We start from the raw sequence: 25888 nt of genomic DNA, 5'->3' as shown, positions 1-25888 counted from the left end.
GACCACATGACTTCTTCTAAGAGAAGTGTGATCAGTATTATGCACATTTTATTACCTTTAAAATTTTATTATGTAATATTTTAGATAGAAAAAGGTACATTATGCACAATGTTTCATTAGTGCAATATATAGATGTATGTTTGGCATACACACACACACACACATATATATATATATATATATATATATATATATATATATATATAATAGTTTTGTGCCACTTAATGACATGGGTATGTTTTAAGAAATGTGTTAGGTTATTTTATAATTGTGCAAACATTATAGAGTGTGTTATCACAAACCTAGATAGTATAGCCTACTAGGGAATGTAGCTCAGTGGTAGAGTGCTTGTCCAGCATGCACCAGGCCCTGGGTTCAATCCCCAGCACTGCCTCCCACCACCACCAAAAGAAAAAAAAAAAAGAATCACCTACTATATACCTGAGCTATAGGTAAAGCCACTGTGCTATATGCAGTCCATCATTGACCAAAATGTTGTTATGTGGGAAATTACTATATATCTATTTCCCAGTGTGTGCCAAGCATTAGGATGTAGTAACAAATTACCCCAGATGAAGAGGGTCAGGAGAAAGTTTAAGGCAATGTTAGAAAAATCAGTTACAGTTTATTATCCATTTCCACTTATGTGTCTAGCATTATCCTAGTCAAGAGAAGTATTAGAAGACCCTGCCATAAAATAAACCACATAGCCTAATGTGGTGGCTGCACCTGTAATCCCAGCCGTTCGGCAGACTAGGACTGGAGGATCACAGGTTCAAAGCCAGCCTCAGCAACTTAAGCAAAAAGCTTAAGTTTTTTGTAAGAAAACTTAAGCAAAAAGGTGGGGGCTCAGGGGATGTTGTCGGTGGTTAGCGCCCTTGGATTCAATCATTCCCGGTACCAAATAAAATAAGCCGCATAGAGGAAAGTCACTTAGTTTTGTTACCAAAAAAAAAAAAAAAATTGGTCTCTTTTTTTGTTTTTTGTTTTTGGTTTTTTTTTTGTACTGAAGATTGAACCCCAGCCTGTTTCTCATTTTTTAAATTTTGAGACAGGGTTTTGCTAAATTGTTCAGGACCTCCTTAAATTGCCCAGACTGGCTTTGAATTTGTGATTCTCCTGCCTCAGCTTCTTGAGAGGCTGGGATTACTGGTATGAGCCACCGCGCCTGGCCAATTGGTCTGTTTGTACAGCATAAAAACTAACATTTTATAATCGTATCTTATAGACATAAAGGCAAAAAGCAGGTACAGTGATGAGCTCTGGGTGGTGTACAGGGCCAGACCTTGGGAGCCAGTCATCCCATTTAATCAAGTATCTTCTGAAGGATATGTCTAATAAGATGGGGATACACTTAAAAACCAGGTAGGCAGGTTGCTGCCCTCCTGGGGCCTATCGTCTGGTGAGAACCCTGCTCTGAGTCATTGACAAGCTCTAGCTATGTGACCTTGGATAAGAAAATTCTCCGCTCCCAATTCTGTAAAATATATGGGGTTAAACCAGGGAATCTGGTACTCAAATCCGGTGACCAAAGAGTATCGCTGGCTGCTGTATTCATATAGGGGTGGGTTAGGCTCCCTGTCCCTGCGCTACCGCAAGCCTGACGGCGGGGGCGCTGTGCAGGCATGCAGAGCGTTTGCGTTCCGAAAGCGCGTGTCCCTCGCCGCATGCCGTCGTTCGCGCGGCCGCCACCGTCCGCGGAGCAGGAGGGGCGGAGCTGGCTCTGTCCGGGCTCCCGAGCGGGGAGGCTGCCCAGGAGGAGGTGCGGCGGGTCCCAGCGGCCGAGGTTCGGGCGGAGCGACTGGAGAGGCTGGCAGGTGGTGCTGGCAGCGTGGGGAGAGTGGCGCCGTGGGCTGGGCGCTCTTGGCCGGAGGAGTTCACTCCATGCGTGCGGGCCAAGCACGGCCCCTGCGAGCCGTCGACATGAAGAAAGACGTGCGGATCCTGCTGGTGGGAGAACGTGAGTCCGCGCGCCCGGGCTGGCCGCGGCCGCCCTTGTCCTTCTCTTGCCTCAGCCTTGACCCTCCTCGCCCCTCGCAGCTCGGCTGCCTCTCTGTGCCACCAGGCCTCCCAGCTCCTTCTCTCTTCCCTTTCGGCTACGCGCCGGCGGCCCTTATCCTCTCACCGCACCCGGGCCCTCCCCAGATCTCCCTTTCGTGTCCCCAATGCTCCTCGCAAGCCTCGTCTCCTTTATCCCCTAACGCCCGACCTCATCCCTCCGAAGGTCCTCTCATCCTGCTCCTCCTCGCGTCCTTTCCTCCTGGGCCTCAGCGCTTCCCAGGCCGCCTCCTTTCACCCTCTCTTCTTCTGTGGAGATTCCCTTGTCAGTCACTGCCTGGCAGATGCTGGAACAGCAGCCTAACCAATTGGGATTGCGGGAGCCGACTCCCGCGGAAGCTAGGGGGAGGGGTGCAGAACTATGCCACTTGGGGGCAAGGTCAGGTCTCTCTCTATCTCTCTCTCTCTCTCTCTCTCTCTCTCTCTCTCTCTCTCTCCCTCCTTTTTGCGCTCGCTGGCGGTCCTCGCTTTCTCGGTGCGTTGACTCAGAGCGTTGGGCTGTAGTCTAGCTTGGTGGTAGAGCACTTGCCTAACCTGCGCCAGGTCCGGGTGTTCGATCCCTAAGGCCGGGTGGTGGCGGCGGAGGAGGCGTTTCGTAGCGATCCTTGTGCTTTGTATGGGAGTAACTCCTGGTACTGGACATTTACTTTCAACTTCACGTTATCCAAGTACTCAATTAGTAATAATTATCTGGGGAGAGTCCGTTAGTTGAGTCAATGATAGTTACCCTAAAACCTAATTCTTCCTACTTTTTTAACCATTCTTTATTCCACGACTACTTGGTAGTTAATTTATAAATATCAGCAGGCATACAAGACTCCAGCAGGTATATAAACACACAAGACCCGCTCCTTACCCCAACCCCGCGAGATTCTAAGATTTCACTTTTTGCCGATATAATAAAGGAGAGATGCTTCTGCTCGGTGACATATAGATAGAACAGCAGGGACTTTTCTTATTTTTACTTTTTTTTTTTTTTTTTTTTTTTTTTGGTATTAGGGTAAACCCAGGGGCACTCAACCACTGAACCACATCCCCAGCCCTTTTAGAGACAGGGTCTCGCCGAGTTACATAGGGCCTGGCTAAATTGCTGAGGCTGGCTTTGAGAACTCACGATCCTCCTGCCTCAGCCTCGGGAGCTGCTGGGATTACAGGCATGTGCCACGATGTCCAGCAGCAGGGACTTCTTAATACCATTGTGTCAGTTACATCACTCAATTGCCAGGATTAAAATATAAAGAAAGTAGGCTAGGGAGGGCTGGAGTTGTTTGGTTTTGAATCATTAATTAATGCTCCATTGCTGTTTTTTTAAACAGGGATTGAACTCAGGGGTGCTTAGCCAGTGAGCTACACCCCCAGCACTTTTTATTTTTTATTTTGAGACAGGGTTTCACCAAGTTGCTAGGGCCTCGCTAAATTGCTGAGGCTGGTTTTGAACTCATGATCTCCTGCTGAGCCTCTGGGATTACAGGTGTGTGCCATTGCATCTGGCTGCCATTGCTGATTTTAAGCATTTTTTTTTTCCCTAAACTACGTTACATATTTGAGGTCTCTGCTATGTGCTCTGGAAAGTTAACATATTTTTACTCTCTGAATTGTTTGTTGAAATTTCTGTTCATCTGCTGTTTGGAGATATCTTCCTTTAGAATCAGAATTTGGAAGCAAGCTTAGCCATAGTTTATGTTTAGTTTGCAGTTAATGAATTTTAAGTTATAACTGTATTTAATTGTATTTTTCATGGATTTTCTTGATAAATTTCAGAAAGGTGTTATTTAACATGATTCATGAAGATGCATTTGGAGCAAGATTAGAGAAAGTGGGTGACTTGCTTAGAAAGCCGATCCTTAACTGTATCTTGAAATGGGTTTATAGTACAGTAATTTTTATGCTAATTTTTAGAAAAAGAAAACTCTGGTTGGGGATGTAGCTCAATGGTAGAGTGCTTGCCTTGCATGCTATCATCTACAAGGCCTTGGGTTCAGTCCCCAGCTCTGGGGGAAAAAAGATCCTAGGTTTAGTTTTGAATATAGGAAGCAATTCCACATTGTTGGTATATAAAAGATCTAAATAGAAATGTTGCCAATAGGGGCGGGGGTTGTGGCTCAGTGGTAGTTGCTGACCTAGCAGTGGGAGGCCCTGGGTTTGATCCTCAGCACCACATAAAAATGAATAAATAAATAAAATAAAGGTATTATGTCCATCTACAACTAAAAAAAAAATAAATATTACAAAAAAAGTTGTCAATATGTAAGATACATCATCAGCCTTCAGACATTTTGGTTAAAACATTAAAGGTGTTGTTTATTTAGAAATATGTAAAATAGGGACTGGGGTGGTAGGTCAGTGGTAGAGTGCTTACCTCCCATACGTGAGGCACTGGGTTCGGTTCTCAGCACCACATATAAATATATAAATAAAATAAAGGTCCATCAACAACAAAAGAATATTTAAAAAAGGAAATATGTAAAGTAATTCAAATATTTGTTACAAAAATCACAAGCTGTATTCTGTAGAAATGAAAGCAAGTAAAAGAGTTGATAAAACTATATATTAGAGTTTTCTGATTACAGGGGGAAACTTGACACAAGACAAAGTCTTGTGTTTTGAAGGTGATACTTAAAGAGGTTGAAACCAAAAGCTTTAGGTCATCTACTATAAATAAATAAATAAATGTAAATATTCATTTTTGAAATATTAGAAATAGAGTACATTTAATTAAAGTATATAATTTTATTTAGTCATTAAAAAAGCTGATGTTTGGGGGGAAATATTTGAGACTTTATTTTTGGAGATTTAAAGTAAGTATCTGTCAGTTGTTAGCTCTTTAAGTGTGACCAAAGCTATTTTAATATGGATCTGATACATGGATTTATCTATACTACTAATATTAGAAAACAGTGGTAGCAATTTGAATTATCACTTGCTTACTTAAGTGAGCATAGTTTTCAGATGCCAAGGCGAACAGAAAAGTAAAGAAAATGGAGCATCCTCTCTGGTATTATTGTTTTAAAGCTTGTTCTTTCATTCTGTATCACTTTGTTACATTTTATTGCTGTCAGTTTCTGTCCCTGAACCGTGCAGTAGCAGCTTCATTCACTGAAGTTCTGAAATAGTTATGAGTACTTTCAACATTCTATTAGCTAAACCATTCTACTGTACTGTTGAGGTGCAATGGATCTTTTTTTGGCCCACTTCTGATTTATCTAGGCTTTAATGCTAATTGCTTAATGTTTATTTAGCTTAGATCAAAGAAGTTTGTCTCTCTATACATTTTAGGTATTTGTTACAGAGAAAGTGAAAGTGTCTTAAATGTAATATGTATCTTAGCTTAATTATTGAACATAGCAAATGCTATTCAGACCAGACCAGAAGTCAATTACTATTTTTAAGCCAAAATAAAAATTTAAAAATCTTTAAAAATACACTCACACAGAACTCAGTTCTTCAGGGCATAATTTTTCATGGTCAATTTGTTGGCTAGAATTTATGCTTAACTAGATTTGCTTTAGTATACTTAACAGGTATCCTTGTTACAGTAGAATTAGCAAGCACTGTATTACCCTTTTATCTAAATCATGTTGCTACATTAGTAGATTAATGAAAGCTTGAGATATATTTGTCTTCTACTGGTAAAAGTCATTAAGAAAATGGAACTGTTATTTTGTTTTCCAAAGAATCTGGTACCTCTAACCTGGTTTGTCTTACCTAATTTATCTCCCCAACTTCCCAAACTAGTTCAAGCTTCAGTTGTTGTGGCCTAGACTTTTGCAATATCTCCTTAACTGGTCTCCCTCCTACTTTTGTCCATTCTCCGTGAAGCAGGCAGAATCACCTTCAAAAAAAATCTCAGATCTTGTTACCCATTTTAAAAATTCTACTTTCACTTAAAGCCCAGACTTTTTAAATGCAGGTCTCCGAGACTCTTAACAATCTTGCCTTTGCTTCACTCTCATGCTACTCTCCTTCATTGATTTCTCTACAAGTAGGCCCTGATTTGGGAAATATCCTCATTACCGAATGTATTTACTCATTTGCTTTCCTGTTTCTCGAAAGAAAGCTTCTTGAAGGCATGGGATTTGTCTTATTTGTTCCTCTCTCTCCAGCAGCTAGAACAGACTTGGCACAAAGTAAGCATTCAAGTGTCTGTTGAATGAGTTCCTTTTTCCAAATGACTCCTCTCATTCATAAAAATGTGATCATTCCCCTTTTCTCTCTTTTTAAAAAAATTTTATACTTTTATTAGTGCATTATAGTTGTACATAATTGTGGGGTTCTTTGTGACATATTCATACGTGCATGTACCATAATTTGCTCTATTTCATTCCCGCATACTTCCCCTTTCCCTCCTTCTCATCTCCTTCCTCAATTCTACTGGTTTTCCTTCTATTTATTTATTAATTTATTTTTAATTGGTGCATTATAATTATTCATAGAATGGGATTCATTGTGATACATTTATACATGCACATAGAATAAATAATTTGGTTGATTTCATTTCACAGTCTCTCCCCTTTCCCACCCTTCCTCTACTGGTCTCCATTCTATTTTCATGAGATCCCCTTTTGAAAATTCCTAATTTCCCTTTAGCTTCTGCATCATTCTCCTTTCTTAAATCCAGGCTCATGTAGTCATTGTTATGATATGAAGGAGTAGCATTCTTCCAATTCTCTCCTTTTGTGTCCTTAGCTCATGTGTGTGTGTCCCCATCCCATGTGATGCTGGGGATTGAACTCAGGGCTTTGAGCATGCTAGGCAAGTGCTCTACCACTGTGCTACATCCCAGCTCCTTAGAGTTGCTTGGGGCTGGAGTTGTGGCTCAGTGGTAGAGCACTTGCCTGTCATGTGGGAGGCACTGGGAGATTTCTGTGTTCTGGCAGTAAAAGTAGACCAGTGAGTTAGGATGACAATGCCATGTCTAGTTCATGTTTTGGCTGCCAGGAATTCTAGTCCTTGTCAAGAAATCAGCTTTTCCTTGAAACATCAGAGGCTTTTCTAGAGTATGGAAGTGGTTGAGGAATGATTCTTTAGCTGTAGAGTAGGTTTGAGTTTAAGAGACTTCAGGTATAAGCTGGCATTTATTTTAGGGGAAAAAAAGCCTTTTAAGGTAATTTTAAAGCCTTATTGCTTTCCATTCTGACCTTTGTTGGAATACTATTTAAAGAATAAACTGCTCCAGTTTCAATTACACTGTGTTTACATATAATGTATCTAGATGATATTCTGCGGCTCAGGATGTTTGAATACATAGAGTTCATTCTGCATAGTCTGTTCTGTACATAGAGTCTTCTATATCATGCTCACACATAAATTGAAACCTGCTTTCTACTGTCTTTTTGCTCCTTTGGCACCAGCTTGGCACGAGTGTTGATCTGGTTTGAAGGAGAGGGATGGGTTGTAGCAGTGGAACAGCCTTTGTCCTGTATCATCTGCATATGATCAGTGAAATCTTCCTTCTACAAATACTAAAGATTATTAGTTACAAATATAATTCCACGGTCACCCTTGCCTCCTCCATGTATTCTAATTACAGTAACTTAGGAAGGGCCAACAATTCTTCTTAATAAAGAAACAAATAAAAAGGAGGCGTTAGTTCTTTTGTCACTTGGTGCAGCAAGGGGTATCTGTTACCAAAAAAAAAAAAAAAAAAAAAAAGAAAGTAGGCAATATGGCTAAAAGGGTGGTAACTGGAACCTCAGAATGTTATTTTTGCTTCATGATTATCAGGACTTTACTGTCATTTGGAACTAGAAGTTTACAAGATGTGATGAAAAGACAAAGGAATTTGTAGACTGGATAAATCTAGATAATTTGTTCTATAGTAATGAATTATATTTTTCATGGATGACCTACTTAGAAGCTGGGAGTCTCAGAACTGTAGCATGTGGTGTTGAACTGATGAATCACAGGCCTCTGTCTTTGGTTGTAATTGTGGCTTTGCTTTTAGTAGATCACTTCAATATTTCTCAGGCAAAATAGAAGAAATAGAGAACATTAAATAACTGGCTGAGAAAGAATAATTTTTTTCTTTTCTACATTAATATTAATACTTACATCAAGTATTTACTTCAAATGAATTTATATTGTACTTTATTTCATTATAAAATTTTATTTGTAATAAATTATAGATTTTATTATTAAAATGTTTATATATAATATTTGCACTACAATCTTTATGTTAAATATAACATTTATTTAGTATAATAATTTAAGAAGAGCTTGGAATTTTATGCCCTTATGAAAATGATTTTTTTTCTGGAGCAGTTAAAAATATGCAGAAAATATACTCATAACTGCCATTGTTAAGGACCTCTTTTTTTTTAAATTATAGATTATAGTAACTGTCATTTCAGTGCCCCTCCAAAAAGTTGTAGGTAGACACAATTTATTTATTATTATGCAGTTCTGAGGATCAAACCCAGTGCCTCACACATGCCAGGCAAGTGCTCTACCACTGAGCCACAACTCCAGCCCCAAGGGACCTCTTTTAGATTGTAGACTGACTTACGTGGATTTTAAAATTTGATAGTCTAAAATGTTTTTATTACTGTTAGGGTACTTCTCAATTAAAATTAGCTTTAAGAGGCCTATTTTAATTCTAAACATACTGCTACATTATTTCTTTTGTAGTCTTACAGGGTTATAGGTAGGCCATAAGGGAAATAAAAAGCCCTAGTTTAGATTCATTGAGCATTTCTTAAGTAAATTATATCTTTGTAATCCTTCATTAAAGTAACTATCATTTCAATGCCCTATAAAAGTAAAATTATTGATGAAATGTGCTCATATATTCCTAAATTCATTGTAATCCATCTCTCTTGTTCTAATTTTGAACTTTTTTAAAAAAGGAAATCACTCTTTATGTGGAAGATTCATGTTCTTTAATTTTTTTATTTTTAGCACTGTGAATTGAACACATGGGTGCTCTAGTATTGAGCTACATTCCCAGCCATTTTTAATTTTGACACAGGGTTTCGCTAAGTTGCTTACTACCTTACTAAGTTGCTGAGGCTTATAATCCTCCTCCCTCAGCCTCCTGAGTCACTGGGATTACGGGTAGGCACCACTGTGCCTGATTCATTTTTATTATTATTTTTTAAATTTTGAGATAGTATCTGGCTAAGTTGCTGAGGCAACTTAGATCCTCCTGTATCAGCTTCCTGAATAGCTGAGATTTAGGTTTGTGCCATTGCATGCAGCTGTATTCTCTGATTTTTAAAAAATATTTTGGTTCGTTGTTGATGGACCTTTTTTTTTTTTTTTTTCTAATTTATTGATATGTGGTGCTGAGAATTAAACCCAGTGCCTCACACATGTTAGGCAAGTGCTCTACCACAGAGCCACAACCCCAGCCCTGTTCTCTGATTTTTAAAGTCTTTTATTATCCAATGACTTCACAAATTAGGTGGGATTTAAGTGTTATAGTGTTGTTAATTGCCTCAAATTCTTTTCCAGATGAAGCAAAACATAAATAAAGAAAAATGTCATGCTTCTTTTTTAAATGTAGTTAAAAAAAAAAGTCATAAACAATAGAAGTAACTTACACTGAATTATCCCCAGTCTTGATACCATTGTCCATGTGCATGTTCAGTTCTTCAAACATAAGTAAAGCTGATTATTTTGGTCTTCACAATGTCTCTGAGGCTTGCCCTGTTGGAATAGACCTGATGGCAGCTTTGTACCTTGGCAGGAGCTTGTTGCTATTCAGGCAGCCAGAACTGCCCTACAGACTAATGAATTGAGCTGTGAAGAAATCAGAATTTCCAAATAAATTTTGGTCTTTCTGTTCTGAAAATATTGCTGAAGACATAGGGGGTCTCTGTGAAAAGTAGGAGACTATGATCAGGAAAAAGTTGTTCTAATAATGTGTTAAGGAGAGAGGTGGGCTGGGGATGTGGCTCAAGCGATAGTGCGCTCACCTGGCATGCGTGCGGCCCGGGTTCGATCCTTAGCACCATATACAAACAAACAAAGATGTTGTGTCTGCCGAAAACTAAAAAATAAATATTAAAAAATTCTCTCTCTCTCTCAAAAAAAAAAAAAAAATCCCCACTGATTTCTTCTAAACAAAAAAAAGGAGAGAAGTGAGGAAGAATGGTTGATTTTTTTTTTTTCTTCTTCTTCGATTTTTTGAGTTGTATATGGACATAATACTTTTATTTTATTTATTTTTATGTGGTGCTTAGGATTGAACTCTGTGCCTTACACATGCTAGGCCAGTGCTCTACCACTGTACCCCTGAGCTCCAGCTCCAGCCCCAGAATGGTTGAGTTTTAAGGGTCATAGAGGGGGAAGGGACTTTGAAGATAACATGGAATACCTGTTGCAAGCCTGAATTTTGCTAGGGGATCCTAAGCAATTTGGATTAAGGAGCAGTAAATCCATCACTTTCTAGGAAACTAGTAGCCTTTTATTGTAGGTGATTCACTTAATTTTGAGCACTGTGTAGTAGTTTCTTCTGAAACTGGTGAGGACCTTGGAGTGGTGGGACATAAGCAAAATTTCTTCAAAGGATATTAGGTGAAGAATCAAGAAATTATGGGTGTTAAGGTAGGCAAATTTCTCAAGGATCAAGAATAGGACTTGTTTTCCTCTTGGTTACCAAGGAGCATCATTGGAACCATTTTTGAATGTGTGCTTCATTTTTCCCATTCTTTTTTTTTTTAAATATATCTTATTTTTTTAGTTGTAGTTGGACACAATACCTTTATTTTATTTATTTATTTTATGTGGTTCTGAGGACTGAACCTAGGGCCCTGCACATACTAGGAAAGCGCTCCACCACTGAGCCACAACCCCAGCCCATTTTTTTCCCATTCTTAACATAGTAGGTCAGAGATAAGATCATAGAGATGTTTATCTTTTGTTATGCATAATCATGTGGAATTAGGATAGATATTATGGAAGTTGAGAGAAATACTACCTTGAACTATCTGAAGGTTTAGGGTTGCTGGGACTTTAAGCAAGGGCATTATGAAGGGAGTTATATAAGAAAAAAGGACTTTGAAATGTTGTATATAAGTCAGCAAGTTCTAGAAATTCCTGAGCTCTGCATTGGCTTGTTGAGTCCTACTTTGTTCTTATAGATAGATGAATGGTCTTGCCACATAACTTTCCCATACACAGTAAAACAGACAATTTGGATGTGTCTGTCATTTCTAGAATACTATATCTTACCTAATATAATATGCATTTTTTCTTGTTTTACACACCTGTTTTCTAGGTGTGCTGATAAAGCATATAATATAAGCAGTTAGATGGCATGTAGTCCATTTTTTTTTTTTTAAACTGACTTAACTAATGAGAAAATTGAGGCCTAAAGAGAGTCAGTAACCGTTCAGGATCATACTGATAATAGTGAAAAGCTGATTCTGGAATCCATATTTTCTGGCCCAGAAAGGCCCTCATGTAACTCCTTTAATTCAAATTTGTCATCATTCCAAGAAGAATTGTTAAGAAGTATCATACACTTCTTTTTTTTTGGTACCAGGGATTAAATACAGGGATGCTTTAATACCATATCCCCAGCCCTTTTATATATATATTTTTTTAGAGACAGGGTCTTGCTGAATTGCTTAGGGTCTCACTAAGTTGCTGAGGCTAGCTTTGAACTCACAATCCTCCTGCCTCCAGGTTCATTTATATACTTAATGCATGCTAGTTATTGTACTAAGCATTATATAGCTGTCATCTTAATTAATTCTCTTAACAATTCTATGAGGGTTGTCAGTACTAAATTTCATAGTTGAAAAAATTGAGTCTTGATGAGTTGCCCCAGAAAACACAGCTAAAAAATGGCAGAACAAGATTTTTGGTCCAATTCTGTCTCGTTCTAAAGCCTGTGTTCTTTTTCTTTTCTTTCTTTCTTTATGAATGTGTCACCAAAACAACAAAAACAAATACCCATCACTTAACTTAAGAAATTAAAAGTGTTACCTGTCCCCAGGAACAGTGGCACATGCCTGTAGTCTCAGAAGCTCAGGAGGATGAGACCAGAAGAATCACAAGGTTGAGGCCAGCCTGGGCAATTCAGCAAAACCCAGTCTCAAAATTAAAAAAAAAAAAAAAAAAAGTTACCAATCAGTTGAAACTCTCTTTTGATTTTGTTATCTTCTTTCCCTTTTCAAATCTGTGCTGTTAACCAATAAGCTATGCAGCTGCATTTTACTAAGGGCCAAGTGCCTTGTGATTTGCTGGGAGTGAGGGAGTGAACAAGAAAGACATATTCTCTGTCCTTGAGGAGTTTCCTATGGGTGATAGTTAAATAATTATTCCTTATCTTCTTGGAAATGCTTAATAGCTGGTTTGGGTAGTCCTTCAGGAAACCATTGGTGTGATTGAAGGTTGCCTAGGCACAACACATTCCTAAGACAGTGTTGTGTGTTGGGGATTGAACACAGGTTTTCTTATATGCTAAGTTCCTTCTCTACCTCTGAATTACACCCCCAGCCCTTAAATGAGTTACTTGATTTCTTGCTATGTTTAAAGACTTCTAGGAGAAGTAGATCTTTTGGTTTTTCCCTCCTCTCCCCTATTGTCCCCTTCTTTGCTTTTAAATAGAGTGGTTGAACATACCTCTTTTATGGTGATTTTTTTCTGTGTTTTTAATATTTTCCATATTATTCCCATGTAGTATGTAAGGCTAAAGTTTGTACTTAGGAGACAACCAGGTAAATAATTATCAAATGAACTAATAGTTTGAGTTCTACACAAAAAAGATGGATCATGTAGACATATAAGTTAATATTCTTTGTATGTTCTTTTAGTGTTTTTCCTTGTTAGGTCCAGGGGATGAGTGTGTGTGTGTATATATATAACTACTCTTTTTGGATAAAAGATGTGCTACAATGTTTTGCAGGTTTTTGAGATATAATTACTTTATTATTATTTTGTTTTTATTTTTAGTTGTAGATGGACACAATACCTTTATTTTTATTTATTTATTTTTATGTGATGCTGAGATTGAACCCAGTGCCTCACATGTGCCAGGCAAGTGCTTTACCACTGAGCTATAACCCCAGCCCCCATAGATTACTTTAATAAATACAAAATTTTCTTTCTCTTTGTGTTCTGACACTAATTCTCTGATATCTACTGGGTGTACTACAGTTCAGTTCAATTTTTTGGGGGGCCAACGGGGGATTGAATTCAGGGGCACTCGACCACTGAACTACCACCCCAGCCCTATTTTGAATTTTATTTAAAGACAGGGTCTCACTGAGTTGCTTAGTGCCTCACTATTGCTGAGGCTGGCTTTGAGCTCGTGATCCTCCTGTCTCAGCCTCCTGAGCCGCTTAGTTCCTTGCTAAATTGCTAAGGCTGGCCTTGAATTTGCAATCCTCCTGCCTCAGCCTCTCAAATCAATAGGATTACAGGTGCACCACCATGCCTGGATAGTACTAATTTTCTATTTCTATCTGTACTTCTATGCTAATGAGAATTCTACTACATGGAAAACTTTCCCTTCTGATTCATATATATTTATGGACTCATGGATTTCTATTTTATGAATTATAACCCACAATCATAATTATTTTGGAGGTTTAAATTGCTCCATTTTACTTTTTTTGGTACTGAGGGTTGAACTTAGAGACACTCAACCACTGAGCCACATTCCCAGCCCAATTTTTTAATTTTATTTAGAGACAGTTCCCCAAATTGCTTAGCACCTCTCTTTTGCTGAGGCTGGCTTTGATACTCCTGCCTGAGCCTCCCGAGCTGCTGGAATTACAGGCCTGCACTATCATGCCCAGCCCCATTGTACTTTTCAAAATCATATTTATGCAGGTATAAATCAACACATGTAATATGACTACGTTTTTGAAATTTTTTTTAGTTGAAGATAGACACAATACCTTTATTTATTTATTTGTTTGTTTGTTTATTTATTTATTTAATTTAATTTTATTTTTTTGTGGTACTGTGGATTGAACCCAGTGCTTCATACATGCTAGGAAAGCATTCTACCACTGAGCTATAACCCCAGCCCCTATGATCACATTTTATAATTATGAATGTGGATAGGAAAAATCCTGCAAGAATATAAACACCAGGCTGAGGTTGTGGCTCAGCAGTAGAGCTCTTGCCTAGCATGTGCGAGGCCCTGGGTTCGATCCTCATCACCACATAAAAATAAATAAAATAAAGGTATTGTGTCCAACTACAACTAAAAAATAAATATTAAAAAAAAAGAATATGAACACCAAGAATGGTTATCTCGGAAGTAAAAGTAACTGTAATTATTTGTTTTTTCATATTTTCTAAAATAAAAGTTTTACTACTAGAAAAGGTCAATAAATACTATTTTAAAAATAATTTTTGATAGTAAAAATTGGCTTGTTCTAAACTTACAGATGGTAACTGAAATTTATCTAAAGAATGTCAGGTTATGTGTATTCTTTGGCCAGGTGCAATGGCATATGACTATAATCCCAGCCTTGGGAGGCTGAAGCAGTAGGATCACAAGTTCAAAGTCAGCCTCGGCAATTTAGCGAGGCCCTAAGCAGCTTAACAAGACCCTGAAAATTTTAAAAAGGGATGGGGATGTGGCTCAGTAGTTGAGCAAACCCTTGGTTCAATCTCTGATACAAAAAAAAAAAAAAAAAAAAGTGCTACTGGAGAACTATAAATGGCAGGTAAGAGCTGAGGCAATTTAAAAATTCCAAAATTATTTTGCTCAATTTGTTTTTAGTAAAAATTGTTTTTGAAATCAAATAACATTAGAAAGTGTGATATACAACATGATACATCTGGTCTTTGTCCCCAATTTCTGGCACAGAGCTTCAAAATTGCTTTGAATTTCCTAATGATAGGAGTGTTTTTGTTATGAATAATGAGCCCCTTCAACCATACTTGAGTTCATCCTATTGAGGTAACTCATTCATGAAGGGGGTTAGTCACCAGAAAAACCAAGTCCCCCAAGGATGAATGAGGGAGTAATGTTTGAATTCAACCATATTAACCAATGATTTAATCAGCCACATCTACATAACAAGACCCCCTATAAAACCTCTGAGCATCAAAGCCCAGGAGAGCTTCCTGGTTGGTGAACATGTCAATGAACCAAGGTGGTGGCACACCCTAACTCCATAGGAAAGAAGCTCACAGGATGTTTACATGGTTTCAAAGGATCTCCTTCCAAGATACTTATTAATTACCAAAAGAAAAATAATAACTCTCCTATGGAGAAACCTCAGACATCACCATATCCAAGTGATCTAGCTAACATCCCCAGTCATGGGGCATCATCTGCTGTCTGCTGTGATGCACTGAGAAAAACATACTGGGATATTCCTGCCCAAAGGTTTAAAAGAATTTTAAATGTTAATGTTAGGAAAGACAAGAAAGGAAGGAAGGAAGGAAGGGAGGGAGGGAGGGAGGAAGGAAGGAAGGAAAAGAAAAGAAGAAAAGATTTAAGAAATTCTTTCAGGGCTGAGGCTGTAGCTCAGTGGCAGAGTGCTTGCCTAGCATGCATGAGGCCCTGAGTTCAATCCCTGGCACCACATAAACAAACTAAACAAACAAAGTAAAGGTATTGTGTCCATCGACAATTAAAAAAAAAAAAATATATATATATATATATATATATATATATATATATATATTTATTTATTTATTTTAAAGAAATTCTTTCAGATTGACAGCAAAAGCAACATTTGCTCTTAGACCATAAAAAATAAATCCTTTTCTGTAAAGGATAATGGTCAGACACATGAAATAATAGTATTGTGTTTGTGGTTAATTTCCTACTGTTAACAATATACATTGGAGTTTGCTTTCAGGAAATATGTGCAAAGATGTACTTATTTTCAAAGGGTCTTATGTAAACCTATTTGTAATAGATACAAATAAAGATATATAGAGAGATGGGAGAGGGGGAAAATGATAATATAAATATGGTAAAATGATGTTAGTATGTGAGGAATCTGAGTAAAAGACATGAATACTTTGTATTCTGCAATTTCTTTGTAAATCTGAAATTTTTCAAAATAAGTTTAATAAAGTAAAATTGAACAAGATCTGGTTGCCAATGAAATGGTGACTTGCATAATCGTTGTTTATTTATTTTGCTATATGAGGGATCAAACCCAGGACACTTTACCACTGATATACATCCCCAACCCCTTTCATTTTTTTTATTTTGAGACAAAGTCTTCCTAAATTGCTGAAGCTGACCTTGAACCTGTGCTCCTCCTGCCTCAGTCTCTTGGGTAGCTAGGATTGTAGGGGTACATCGCTCTGCCCTGCTAAATTAGTGAATATTTTAATTATACTATGTGATATTTGTTTATGTATGTGATATGCTGATATAGTCACCATTTCCTGTCTATATTATTAAGTTTTATTAGCAATTTTTTGGAAAATATAGCATAAGAGAAAGCATTGACTTTGCAATCTGCAGATAGATCTGCAACTAATATTTTTGTAACATCTTGAGAAAATTTTGTCTGTAGGTCCCAGGTTCCTTATCTGAAAATTTTGTGAAGAGCTATGTAATTTGGCATTGCTGCTAGGTTCTAGCAATTCTGTGATCATGGCTTTGGACTCACTGATGTAGTAGGAACTCAGTCACACTTTATGGTCAACCACTTGAAAAAGGCCCAGCCCTTCTCACACAAGAGAAGGTTTGTAGAAATCAGAGCTGGAAAACATCTATTAAAACATCTAATCTGTCTGTCCACTAGTACTCAGTTGTTCATAGCAAATCCTCTGCTATTTTGACCAGTACTCATTCTCCTTCCTGTGGTGTAACCATTGATTATAGCCCTTTCCTTTAGTCATCTAGGAAGAGATTGTGATTGTTCTTAACTCTAAAAATATCTATTCTTTCATATTTAGACTTTACTTTTAAAAATTATAATTTGCTACTATGGCAGAGGCTAATAGGCAAGTTGTTTCCTCTGGAATCACAAAAGAGTTTAGATGATAAACAATTGAATGTCTAATAAAAGTAATTACATGATAATAAAAATTATGTAAATACAAGTCAAATTTCAGAATAAAAATCAAGATTTTAAAGATAATATATTTAAAATGGAAAATGTAACAGGATTTTTTTTTTGTTTTAAATATATTTAAAAAGAAAGAATGTAGGAATGTAAAGAAATAAAGCACTGGTATTCTGTTGATGAAGATATAAATTGGTTTATTTTAGAAATAATTTATCTATTAAAAACAAAAATCATGCATCATAACTAAAATTCTTAAATTCCACTACAAGGAAATTATTTTGTAAAAATACTAATTACTGCATTGTTTGTAAAAGTGAACATTTGGATTGTTTCCAAATACTTTCATTAAAGTGACGATTTTTATTTTCACAGCTAGAGTTGGGAAGGCATCATTCATTATGTCTTAGTTAGTGAACAATTTCCAGAACAATCCAAATGTTCACTGTTGGGAAATCACATTAATAAATTATAAAACTTTATACAATGGATTCTTATATAGAACTCCCAAAAATAACGTTGGAGGTTTTTTAATATTGATATGAAACAGATTTATTATTACTATTTTTTAAAAATTACAGATATATATATATATATATATATATATATACACACACATACATACATATATATATGTATGTACATGTTTATGTATGCTTTTAAATATTTTATTAAATTTGGATGCCTTTGATTTTAGCTAATAAGTAATATATTTCCTCTCTGGCTGCTGGATTTGAGCTTATATAGAACCAAACACTTTCATTAAAGTGATGATTTTTCTTTTCACAGCTAGAGTTGGGAAGACATCACTCATTATGTCTCTGGTCAGTGAAGAATTTCCAGAAGAGGTAAACATTTTGATTTCTTTTCCATATTTAGAATTTTTTTAAAAATTATCAAAAGTAAGGGCTGGGGTTATAGCTCAGTGATAGTGCGCTTGCCTCATGCATGTGAGGGGTTTGATCCTTAGCACCACACAAAAATAAATAAAATAAAGTTATTGTGTCCATCTTTCTTTTTTAAAAAAAGTAAGAGCTGGAATAGTGGCTCAGTGGCAGAGAGCTTGCCTCACATGTATGAGGCACTGGGATTCATCCTTATCACCACATAAACATAAATAAATAAAGGTATCCATCTACAACTAAAAAATATTTTTAAAAATTATCAAAAGTAAGTTAAAGTGAAATAACTCTTACTTTTAAAAAAATGTTTCCTTTTCAACAGTTGAAACTTTTTTTTAGTTGTTGATGGACTTTTTATTCATTTATTTATATGTGGTGCTGAGAATCAAACCCAGTGCCTCACACATGCTAGGCAAGCACTCTATCTCTGAGCCACAACCCCAGCCCCAGATGAAACTTTTTAAAGGTTTATATTAGTTTATAGAGGCATATCTGAGAAAGAATCAACTAGATCTAAGTTTACCAAGTCCTTTGTGTTTCCTGCTTTTGACCTTGTCTAGGACATTTGTCATCTTGGTGCCTTAGTTGTCTCATCTGTAAAATGGAAGTTAAAAGAGATAATGAGATTGTATAACTCATTCTTAAAAATAAAATGTTACTTATAAGCCCCAAATATAAAAGAGATGATGAGTATTCTGTGAGTTGAAATTAGGGTGAAAAATCTGGATCTCTGCTTGTTTTCCACTGCCCACTCTTTTGAGTGTTTTTGCAGAACCACTAGAATTCTAACACACATATTTGGAAACATTTATCTACCTACCTCATTTTACAAATGAAGAAACTAATTCATTCTTCCTTTGCTCACCTAAAAGAATTGTTTTGGATCACAAATGAGATGAGCTTAGTAATAGTGAAGTGCCACGAAAAATCAGGTGGTTTTATTATGACTGACAGTATATATTTATTTCCACTTTCAAAGTTCTAGTGTGAGAGGCTGCTAGCTAAAAGTTAGGCTATTGCTATGGGGAATGGGATAAGTGGAATAGAATGAAAATGATTTCTGTTTTTTTTTTTCTTTACATAATATTATTATTAGTAACACAGTTTGCATTTACCCCTTCTTTGCTCTTTTTTAGGTAGAAATAACTGTGTAATTTCATTGTTCAGGTAGAAATTTGATGTATCTTGTGTTAGTTTTTTTTGGTGCTGGGAATTGAATCCAGGGCCTTGTGCATGCTAAATATGTACTTTCCCACTGAATTACATTTCCATATGATAGTGTTTTCAACATCCACAACAACCATATGACCATTCATTGTTTCTTTTGCTTCCTGCCCCCTTAAATAAGATAGTCAAATAAGTAATTACTTAGTTTGAGAAGTGAAGTATATTTTCATTTGTGGAATTGTTAACATTAATTTATAGTCAGTTGGGAAAGAGGTATAATACCTAAAGGTTTTCTGCAAAAATTTGACTTAGTTTAGAACTATTTTAGCATTGCCCTCCTGAGTATGGATAAGAGATTTTTAATTAATTTAAAAATTATATAGTCTTGGGCTGCAATTGTAGCTCAGTGGTAGAGCGCTTGCCTTGCAAATATGAGGCACTGGATTTGATCCTCAGCATCACATAAAAATAAATAAATAAATAAAGATATTGTGTCCATCTACTACTAAAAAATAAAAATATTTTAAAAAAAGAATTGTTTGCTAATTTCTTTCTTTTTTTTATATATATATATATAGTCTTGGGGCTGGGGATATAGCTCAGTTGGTAGAATTTAGGTACACTCTACCACTGAGCTAAGTGGTTCTTTCTTTCCAGCCCCTTTTTATTAAATTTTCATTTAGAGACAGCATCTTGCTAAGTCTCTGGGGCTAGCCTCAAACTTGCAGTTTTCCTGCCTCAGCCTCCTGAGTCTGTAACTACATATGTGTGCCAACATGCTAACTGAAAAATGAGATTATTAAGCATATGGCACATTAGGCAGCCAACTAGTTAACTTCTAGAAGTTAATTTGATAATTTACTGATTAATTTAAATATTGCTTTGTTTTTTTGTGGGTTTTTTTTATTTTTTTTCAGTTCTTGAGATGGAACCCATGGCCTTGTACATTCTAGGCAAGTGTTCTACCACTTAGCTACACCTCCAGCTCCTGAAAATTGTGTTGGATTACCATAGCTCCTCGTCTGTAGAGTATCTTAGGCCTTCAATAAAATAGAATGAGAATAATATATTTTAAAAACTAATGTTTGAAACACCAAATTAATTTAAGAATTGTTTTTGTCTATATCGGATAAAAAGTGTCCTTAATATGTCTTCTACCTACATAAGTAGAAATGTGCATTGTTTTTCAAAAGAAAAACCTTTTTTAGTTTTTATTATGCTATTAAAAAATGTTTTTACCATATGTTTTTCATATATATTTGCATCTGTGATGAGTAAAAAAAATAAGAATTTAAAAAGTTAAAATAAGAATTTACAAGGGACTAATATAAATAAATTTATATAATCTGTTAACGAATTTGATAATATCCCCTAATTTTTTCCTTTTCTGCGTTTGTTTGCAAAAAAGGTTCCTCCTCGGGCAGAAGAAATCACCATTCCAGCTGACGTCACCCCCGAGAGAGTTCCAACACACATTGTAGATTACTCAGGTAATGGATGTCCTTTTGTAGGTGAAGCTCTAGAGTTAGTTTAATAGTCCTGAAGACAGTCTTATTGAGCTTTTAAAAATTCTCAGAGGCTGAGCAGAGTACATGTCTGTAATCTTAGCATCTTGGGAGACTGAGGTAAGAGGATCATAAGTTCAAAGCCAGCCTCAGCAAATTGGTGAGGCCCTAAACAACTTGGTGAGACTTTGTCTCAAAATAAAAAAAAAATAAAAAGGGCTGGGGATGTGCTCAGTGGTTAAGTGCTCCTGGGTTCAATTTCTGGTACCAAAAAAAAAAAAAAAAAAAAATCAGAGAGAGATGGTCCTTTCTCTGTTATAGTATATGATATTCCCCTAATGTCTCTTTCAATCCGCATCCCCCATTCTACTCCCTACCTAAAGCCTCCATTTGGTAGTTCTGTGTCCCCAAAATACCAAATTGGGTTCCATAATAATAAAAAATAAGGAGGAAAATTAAATGGCAAATGATATATAAGTCATTACCCTGCTGAAATTGGCACGTTTACAGAAAGAAGTTCTGGGTCAATTTTGTTGTTATCCATTCAGGTATGTTTTGATGATTTAGAATTCTGAATTTAAGAATATATTGAATTCTGAATTTATTTTTTGTCAACTTTACTAGTCGGCTTTCTGTTACTGACAAAATACCTGAGATAACAACTTAAGAGGAGTAAATGTATACTTTGGCTCATGGTTTCAATCTATGGATGCTTGGCAAGGTTGCTTTTGGACCTGTCATGAGGCAAGCCATGATGATAAAAGCACATGATACAAAAATGTTTACCTCATGGTGGTCAAGAAGCTTAGAGAAGGGGTCTGAGACAAAATGCACCCTTCAAGGGCACATCCCCAGTGACCTAATTTCTCCAATTAGGCTGTATTTTCTAAAGTGTCCATCACCTTCCAATAGTCCATTGAGCTATGAATCTATAATTGGATTATCCATTTATTATGTCAGAGCACTCGTGATCCAGTCACCTTCAGAAGGTCTCACCTCTGAACACTGCTGCATTGAGGATCAAGACTTCAACACAGGAGCTTTGGGGGACATTTAGGATCTAAATCATATCATCAACCTTTGTCACAAATAAAATAAGTAAAACATTTGTCAACTTGCTTATATATCAGAAACACATCTATAGTGCTTTCAATAACTTAAAAACTTTTTACATAATACTACTTACATTTTATTCATTTAATTATTTCTGATCTAGAACTTTTTAGAACATGGATATAAATATAATGATAATACTTTGGATAAATTGATATTCCATATATTTTCAAAATAAAACACTATAACTGTTCTGTCCATTACCTATGGCCATTCTAAATTTTAAATGTTCTATAGCTGGGTATGGTGGCCCATGACGGTAATCCCAGCAACTCAGGAGGCTGAGACAGGAGAATCACAAGTTTGGGACCAGCTTTGGCAGCTTAGTGAGGCCGCAAGCAACTTAGGGAGACTCTCTTTCAAATTTTTTTAAACAATTTTTTTTAACATTCATTCATTCATTCATTTATTTATATGTGGTGCTGAGGATCCAACCCAGTACCTTATGTATGGTGGGCAAGTGTTCTATCACTGAGCCACAGCTCTAGCCCTCATCTCTCAAATTTAAAAAATAACAAAAAGAGCTGGGGATATAACTCAGGGGTAGAGTACCCCTGGGTTCAAATTTATTTTTTAATTTTTAATTTTTATTTGTAGGTGGACACGACTTATTTTATTTATTTATTTTTATGTGGTGTTAAGGATTAAACCCAGTGCCTCACACATGTTAGACAAATGCCTTAACACTGAACTACAACTCCAGCCCTGGTTTCAATTCTCAGTACCAAAAAACAAACAAAAAATAAAGTGCTATAAATTTAAAATGCGGGGCTGGGGAAGTGGCTCAAGCGGTAGCATGCTCGCCTGGCATGCGTGCGGCCCGGGTTCGATCCTCAGCACCACATACAAACAAAGATGTTGTGTCCTCCAAGAACTAAAAAATAAATATTAAAAAAAAATTCTCTCTCTCTCTCAAAAAAAAAAAAATTTAAAATGCAAGTATATTTTTAAGTGTTAGCATAAAAAATGTAAAAGTATCTCATTAATTTTTCTATTGAGTGGGAGTTTTAATTTTTTTAATTTAATTTTTTATATTTTGGGTTAAATAAAAATTAATTTTACCCCTTTTATTTTTATTTTTTTTTTTGGTATTGGGGATTGAACTCAGGGGTGCTTGACCACTGAGCCACATCCCAGCCCTGTTTTATGTTTTATTTAGAGACAGGGTCTCACTGAGTTGCTTAGCACCTTGCTTTTTGCTAAGGCTGACTTTGAACTTGATCCTCCTGTCTCAGCCTCCCAAGCTACTGGGATTACAGGCATGCGCCACCATGCATGGACTCTTTTTACCTTTTTAAAGATAACTACTAGAAAATTAACAATTACATATGTGGCTTGCATTGTATGTATGTTGAACAGCAGTATACTAGAAATTGAAGCCTCACAACTAGCTTTATTTATAGAATTATTCTTTTTTGATACACACAGCCTTATAATTTGATTAATTTAATTATTAGAATTGAAGCCTTGTTGACTACTCAACATATGGAAAAATATTAAATATACAGCCTTTTTTTTTTTTTTAGCATAGTATAACATACCATTACTAGTTTCTTTGTGAGGAATAACAGGCATTTGGGGGGAGACATGTAACCTAAAATGATCTAAATTAATTGCTCTTGATTTCTTTGCTTCCTCGTCCTAGCTCTATCATGTATACCCTTTGAGAGCAGTTCTGGCTAGAAATATGTGCTTGATTCTTCATTGTCATGCTATAGTTTTGCTTCTGGGTCCTGGTTATTATTTCTTCTACCTGCTATCTAGATTGTAAGCTTGTATTGACCAGATTCTCACCTGGCCTTTTGGACCCTATTATATAGACTCACTCTGAGCTTCCGACTTTAAAGCACTCAGTTTTCTATCTTGAGTTGCTGATCTCTTTTGCCTGACCCTTTGTAACCCTGGATCAGATGCTGGCCTAGATTTATCACACAATGTCTCTGCTCTTCTATGCTCCGGCTACCTTCTTATGGATGTGTCTTTTATCATTAGCCAGCTTCCTTATCTTAGTTCAACTTTCTCTGATCCTGGGTTACTCTGGTCTTTGCTACCCAGTCTTGATTTCTTTGCTTCCTTATCCTAGCTCTATCATGTATACCATGGTAGAGCTATACCATGGCATTTTGAAGGATAGTAATTGGTGTCACATGTATTATAGGTTGACTATTGGTTATAATGAAAGTGTTTAAAATGTGAACATTGACTTTTTGTCACTTGTAGAAGCAGAACAGAGTGATGAACAACTTCATCAAGAAATATCACAGGTAAGTTTAAAAAAATAGTTGTATGTTTTTGTGGAAAAACAGTGATGACCCTAAGAGTGTGCTTTTTTCATTTTCTCACTTAGCAAGAATTTTCAATTCTTTGTTGTTGATGCTAATTTTGAACATGTTTTTATTGTGGATCCTTAGGAATATTTTACTCTTTAGGGGTAAGCTTTTTTTTCCCCTTCAAAATTTTTCTGCCTTTGAGCCAAATATATTAACTAGTTGGTAATTAAATGCTAATGTTTGTATTTTTATTTTAAAATGACATTAATTTGTTAATTTTTCTTCTAGGCTAATGTCATCTGCATAGTTTATGCTGTTAACAACAAACATTCTATTGATAAGGTATAAATATATGATTTTTTCCCATTATATTTAGTTAAATTTCAATGGAGCACTTTCAAAGTTGATCCTCAATTTAGAATTTTAATGATTAGAGGACAAAATTTTTAATGATGATCTACATCATGACTTTGCTCTTGTTCATTTTTGTTTTAGGTAACAAGTCGATGGATTCCTCTCATAAATGAAAGAACAGACAAAGACAGCAGGTATTTTTTCTCTCAAACTTTATATTGAAAAATTTCAAATAGGAATTTTACCAAAAAGATGTGAGAAATAGTAATGAACATCTGAAAACCCTTCACAGATCCATCAGTTGTTAACATTTGCCACATATGCTTTGTCAGTTCATCTGTCTGCTTACATACCTCCATACATCCCCACACATCTGTTTTGGGAGGAATCACTTGAAGCAGTAAGTATATTTGAGAGCAAAGAAACGGCACTATGCTAATAATTCATAAATACAGACAGATTAAATATTTTGATAATCTTACATTTTTGTTTCTCAAACTGCTGCTTGAAAGTCTCAGTTTTAGAGTGTATCCTCACCTGTATTTTGTGTGCACACACACACCCTCTATTTTTATGGTGGTGCAGATTGAAATCTAGGACCTTATACATGCAAGGCAAGTACTCTACCACGGTGCTAGACCCCCAGTAACCCTCTGTCCTATTTTGTACTCCTTTGATGAAATAGGGCATCATCGTTTACTCACGGTGTGGGCAATTATAGTTGATTGTATACAGTGTAGTGTATGTTAGAGCAGGAACTTTGAAAAAAAATGAATAACCCTTGAAATCTGGTTTGACCCTTATGAGCTTGTAGACTTTGACTTGTTAGTTTCCTCATGTATAAGTGAGGATAAGGGTAATATCTGTCTTAGCTACATGTGGTTATATTGAGAATCAAATGAAATAATGCATATGTAAGTACTTTATAAATTCTTTAAGGAACTCTTTAGGAATTCATAAAGAAAGATTTCTTTGTAATTCTTTGGAAGATATAAGTATGACAGGGAAAAAGTAAGAGAGTGTGCATTCTGTATTTTTCTGAACCAGAATAGTAGTTCTGAGCATAAACATTTTAAATTTAAATGGAAACAAAATATTTTCTTGCAATATTATTTAATTGGAATAACATTTATGAAGCGCATTTGAGTCTTAAATGTTAAGAAATTCAAACTCATATTTATTAATTGAGCACATTTGGTCCTGTACTCAATTTTTTAAAAATTTATTTTCAGTTGAGCATTTTTGTCTTTTTAAACTCTGAAAGCCTAGTTCTTTCTTTTTTTTTTTTTTGTTTTTTGGAGGTTTTTTTGTACTGGAGATTGAACCCAGGGGGTGCTTGACCACTAAGTCACATCTCCAAACCCCTGTTTTTTGGAGGGAGGAGTACTGGGGTTTGAAGTCAGGGGCACTCAACCACTTAGCCACATCTCCAATCCTATTTTGTAATTTATGTGGAGACAGGGTCTCATTGAGTTGCTTAACACCTTGCCATTGCTGAGGCTGGCTTTGAACTTTGCCATCCTCCTGCCTCAGCCTCTCGGTTTGCTGGCATTACAGGAGTGTGCCACTGCACC

At 36.2% G+C, this 25888-nt stretch overlaps 1 protein-coding gene across 1 annotated transcript in view; it reads left to right on the top strand.

Moving 5' to 3' along the window:
- Positions 1 to 1488: 1488 nt before the first annotated feature.
- LOC124101527 (mitochondrial Rho GTPase 1) overlaps positions 1489 to 25888 on the top strand; it is a 36931-nt gene continuing 12531 nt past the window's right edge. Inside the window, exons 1-6 of the mRNA XM_046457543.1 lie at positions 1489 to 1960; positions 17793 to 17851; positions 20481 to 20562; positions 23911 to 23954; positions 24249 to 24302; positions 24456 to 24508. Of these exons, the coding sequence (XP_046313499.1) occupies positions 1489 to 1960; positions 17793 to 17851; positions 20481 to 20562; positions 23911 to 23954; positions 24249 to 24302; positions 24456 to 24508 (764 nt within the window). The remainder of the gene's footprint in view (positions 1961 to 17792; positions 17852 to 20480; positions 20563 to 23910; positions 23955 to 24248; positions 24303 to 24455; positions 24509 to 25888) is intronic.

This window comes from Marmota monax, unplaced genomic scaffold, assembly GCF_021218885.2.
Source record: "Marmota monax isolate L192 unplaced genomic scaffold, Marmota_monax_Labrador192_F-V1.1 WCK01_AAM20220418_F8-fsc01400, whole genome shotgun sequence".
NCBI lineage: Eukaryota > Metazoa > Chordata > Mammalia > Rodentia > Sciuridae > Marmota > Marmota monax.
This window is presented reverse-complemented; position numbering and strand designations above follow the sequence as displayed.